This window comes from Vavraia culicis (assembly GCF_000192795.1).
Source record: "Vavraia culicis subsp. floridensis unplaced genomic scaffold supercont1.95, whole genome shotgun sequence".
In the NCBI taxonomy this organism is placed as follows: Eukaryota; Fungi; Microsporidia; family Pleistophoridae; genus Vavraia; species Vavraia culicis.
The window spans coordinates 1-4,924 of NW_007360698.1; the positions used below are offsets into that span (position 1 = coordinate 1).

The 4,924-nt window shown below is 36.7% G+C and overlaps 2 protein-coding genes across 2 annotated transcripts; both read left to right on the forward strand.

Moving 5' to 3' along the window:
- Positions 1-267: 267 nt before the first annotated feature.
- Positions 268-3,855, forward strand: VCUG_02642 (uncharacterized protein; the record flags this gene model as incomplete). Its single annotated transcript, XM_008077459.1, has 1 exon — positions 268-3,855. One exon carries the CDS (start codon positions 268-270, stop codon positions 3,853-3,855), a length of 3,588 nt encoding a protein of 1,195 aa, XP_008075650.1.
- VCUG_02643 (uncharacterized protein) lies at positions 3,855-4,817 on the forward strand (the record flags this gene model as incomplete). Its single annotated transcript, XM_008077460.1, has 1 exon — positions 3,855-4,817. One exon carries the CDS (start codon positions 3,855-3,857, stop codon positions 4,815-4,817), a length of 963 nt encoding a protein of 320 aa, XP_008075651.1.
- Positions 4,818-4,924: the final 107 nt, after the last annotated feature.

The window sequence follows — 4,924 nt, forward strand, 5'->3', positions numbered from 1 at the left end:
GGAACACTTCTTGTTTTTTTGACCATGACACTCTGTCAAAAAAGTTGCTGTGGTCATGCTTCGCCGATACGAAGAAGCAGCGTATTCCACGAAAAAGTTTTGGTTCCTCAAAATGTACACAAAAACGTGGCAGCAGATCGTTTGTAAAAGGAATGGTCACAAAATGATGGGTTTTATTTTTAGAATGTGTGTTATTCGGGAATGTGTCAATCTCAACCATGTTTAAGGAAAAATAAAAAGTATAAAAAGACAACAAGCTCAAAGCTTATGGAACACTCGTGGATGAGAGCCACAAACACACTTATAAAATGCATTCTGTGTTTTAAAGAAGAAGATAACAGCACAGCAACTGATATATTAATATGTGATGGTCCTGGTGAGGTGCAATTGGGAAATGTTTTCGGTAATATTTCGGACCAAACAAGACACAATTTATCGGAGTTCAAAATTACTGAGTATGATTCAGAAACTGATTCTTGGAACATTTTTAGTAACAAAGAAGGACAAGACGCTGAAAAGAATGCAGAGCTATTTACGTGCAAAGATGAATGTATTGCTTATAATCCTGTTTATAAGTATTATGTGATTCACATTCCGATCACAAAACAATTGTTCGTGAAAGTCATAGGTCTAAAAGCATATGACGAAGTGAAATATTCCAGCAAAGAATTTTACGACATAATTGAACATCTCATCATTTTTCTTGATGATAATTCGTTGATTCTACGTGCATTTGCACAGCAATTAATGGATAATCCTCAATTGTGGGGTCAGCTCAAGGAAATAAACCAAAAGAAGGCTTGTAGTGAGCAAAAAGCTAGTCCTATGGGTCGCAATCGCTTTGAAGCAAATCTGCTCAATGTTATGTTTACAATAAATGATATAACCTACCTATCAATTGCAGATGACCAAAAAAGGATAGCATTCATTTCCAGGGATTACAACAATAGAGGAAGATTACCTGTGTATGTCAGCATCCGCAATCTGGACAGTTTGTTTCTAAGGCAGTCTATAATTATGAACGGATACTTTCTGATCAAAAACCACAGTAAGTTGTTCAAAAAGTACAGCAAATCGATCATTGATCACGGTTTGAATGTTGAGGTCGATTTTTCAGACATATTTTATGACAAAAGGAAAAAACATGGTATGAATAAGAAGCGTTTGGCTCAGATTATCACAAAAATTCTCAACAAAGCAATTAAGTGTAAGTTTATGACAATGTGTTCTGTCGAAAAGTGCATATTTTGGTTCAAAGGGATCCAATCTGATGTAGATTTTGATGTACAGTCTCTGATAAAATATCACATTCATTTTGAGAGCTGTGCTTTTGTAAAAGACACCTTCCTGCCTACAAATTTGAAAAAGTTATGGATTTCCGACTCAGTGATTTATGACTGCTTGCTTCTGCCCGTTGGATTGGAGGAGCTGTATCTTGAAAATGTTGATATAGTAGAAAAAAGTAAAATAAATGTAGGGAAAGCGTGTAAAATATTGGTTCTGAGGAACATTAATGGCGAAATCGACATTCCTTGTATTACAGAGATTTTCCATGTCCAGTACTGTGATAATTGGACACTTGAAGTACGCAAAAACGAGAATAACACCATTGAGAAGTTGCACATGGTGAATATGATGTTCAAAACTACTGAGATAGGCTTATGTTATGACATAAAAACGGTCTACATGAAAAATGTATCGCTATTGAATGGGTGTGTTATGATACTGCACGGAGGTATGGAGCACGTAAATCTCTGTAACTTCACAGGATCTGTACAAATTCTGGACATTTCACATCACGATCCATGTTTGGTCCGTCTTGCTTTAGGTACATGTCAGTTAAAAAGAATAGGTGAAAAGAGGATGCTGGAGTTGACACTGTCTGAAGCGGATTTAATAGGCACTACGAAGTTGAACGAAAATATCTCAGGCATTAGTATGGATAATGTCAGTATTATGGATGGATTGCATCTTAAATTGTGCAGCGAGGTAAAAAATATCTGCTTTAAGAATTGCATCGGAACAGTTTACTTCAAAGATTGGCCGTGTTTCGAAATAATTGAATTCTCACGGTACAGTCCATACAGTGTAATCAAGCAGGTATTTCATGTTGTAAAGTCCGAGACTAAAACTGTTGATCGATTGGTTATAACCGATTTTCGCTTCGACAGAACAATACGCTTTGGATTGGAAGTGAAAGATATTGAGCTAAAAAATGTACTGTTCTCGCAAAACGGTGTTTTAATAATAGATGAAGGCTTTCAAAAGCTCACTATAACTCGATGCAGAGGAATGTTTCAGATTCCGGGTGTCTTTACTGAGAACACTTTAACAATTGGATTGCATACATATGGAAATTCTATCAAGATTAGTAAATATGCAGATGGTTTGTATGATATCACCATGGCAAATATAGCACTCGATAGGCCTCTGATTATCAATATGAATCTAAATAGAGCAGAATTTCACAATTGTGAGGTGTCTAATCATCTGTCGTTACTTGGCAGAAAGTGCAATAATCTAGTTTTGACTCAGTTCAAAAACCGTTTAAACCTTGTTGGCATCTCGTCGATCAGAAAATTAGAAGTGATAAATCTCAACTTGGTAACTAATCCGCATCTTTTATCCATTCCTGTTGAGGAATTCAGAGCAGAGGACATTACTATCGACCAAAATATAACATTCTGCTCCTGTACCAAGAAGGTTAGTCTGAAGTCAATTTATAAACTTGGTAATGAAAACATAGTTATTACGATAAATAATGGCTGCGAAGATATTAATATTGATAATTGCTATGTCCCGGTCAATATTACAAGCGTTGTAAAAAATAATACAGCCGATTACTTTATAATGGCGTTGTTGGGAACTTGTTGTCACTTAACCAGCTGTTGCCCAAAAGGCCTTAGCAAGCTTAAACTTAAGAATATTCGACTTGGTGATACTTACAGGATCGAAAAAGATGTTAATTTCCTCTCGCTTTCGCATATTGTTCCATATAGATCTTCGAGGTTGGTGCTCAATGAAAGTTTGGAGAGTCTACAAATTCAGAACTGTTATGTGGACATCGATACGTCAAGGGTGAAGAAGCTGAAGGCGTTAACACTGACCGAATCATCCTCGTTGGTCTATGATCCAGACACGCACAGCTCCATGATTTACATCAACATACTCGACATGAAAATAAGCAGCAGTGTAACATTCGCTAAAAGTCTTGCTACCATCATCTTATACCAAGTGGAATTAACTAGAAGATCGATAGTCACAATCAACAAAAACGTATCACAGCTCAGCATTATCAAATGTAGTGGAACCGTTGACATGCAGGGAGTGGCCGGTTTCAATGTAATTAGATGTAACAAAACCAACATACTCCAACTAAGGAAGTTAAAGAGTATCAACGACCGGTACTCATTGATTCTTGAGAGTTTTTGTTTTGAGAACGATGTCAGACTCGCAGACAATATCGAAACTGTTTGTCTGCAATATGTAGATATACTGCCTGATCGTAAATTAATATTAGGGCAAGGTTGTAAGTGTCTAAAGCTGAGTTCCTCCTGTGTCGAAGTCGATTTCTCTCGGTCAGCTAATTTAAAAAAGGTGATCTTGAAAAATATGCCGTTGTACCTTAAGGAAGTGTTTCTGAAGGCACCGGTCACGATTGATACCATTATAATCCAAGAACTTGAGATAAAAGATAAGATCGAGTTGCCAAGCAATATACGAGTTGTTGTTTTACAGCGTGTAAAGTTTTACCTAGTGGAAAGTTCACTACCAACAGAAAGTGCCGAGAGGTTGGCATGTTGTACTGTTCTGGAACATTCAATCTTTCCAAAATCGAAAAACTTGAGTCGCTGATGGTGATACCTAGGCTAGAAAGTATTTCATCCACCACAATTAGCTTCCCATCACTTGAAAACGTTCGTAAATTAGAAGCTGCTTGCAACTTAAATAGTGGTAACCTACGATACCTGTTATCTAAATGTACCAATGTCAAAGAGCTAGTGATTTACAGCTTAAACTATTCGAAAACAATGGATTATGTTCCCTCAATATCTACTATGTTAGATGCTACCCACGATTTTCTAAGACACGATATGTGGTTAAAGAGCAGTTTTGCGAAATACGAATGCAGGGCATGTAGAAAGTCTATGAAAAAAAAGGTCGAAATCATAAACAGAATGACAAATATTTTGTTGCGCGAATCTTTCGATCATAGCATAAGGAACAACTTAACGAGTCTGACTTTGGCTAGTTGGGGGTTTGACGAGAAAAACATTGTGTTGCTGAAAAATTTTTATAATCTGCAAACACTCATCCTTGATTGTGCCTTTTTCAACAATAAAATAATTGAAAACTTGCCAGATCGGCTCGAAACACTCGAAATAGTTGCGAAACAGAACTTTGCAGAGGCGAATTTTCGTCTAGTAAATTTTGATCCAGTCGTACTGAAAAAGCTGAAGGAACACAAAGGAATAACAAATTTGACACTTGCTGGTTGGTTTCTGACAAATACCCGCATTTTTGATTGTTTACCGGTTAACTTGCTAACTCTAAAAATCATGTGCTCGTCTTGGGTTAGCAGCTTAACCCCTGAAAATGTCGTAGGGACAGTGATTATTAAGAAATTGATTCTTGGGCTGGATGATCCGAATTACTCCATACCAATTTACATCGACACCAATCCAATGAGAAGGCAATACTACATGATATTCAATTTTCTTAGGAGCTTCCTCGATTTTGAGAGTTTAGAGGAGTTAGCTCTTGAGACAAGGGATGAGTTAGTAAGCATTGATAAGGTGACATATCGAATTAAGTAAAATCAAAGTTATTTTCATTATTTGTAGATTGTATCTTGGTGGTGTGATGGGTTTGATCGTCCGTGACAGTTGATCTAATCCATGTATTCGTAGTAAATGGCATAAAA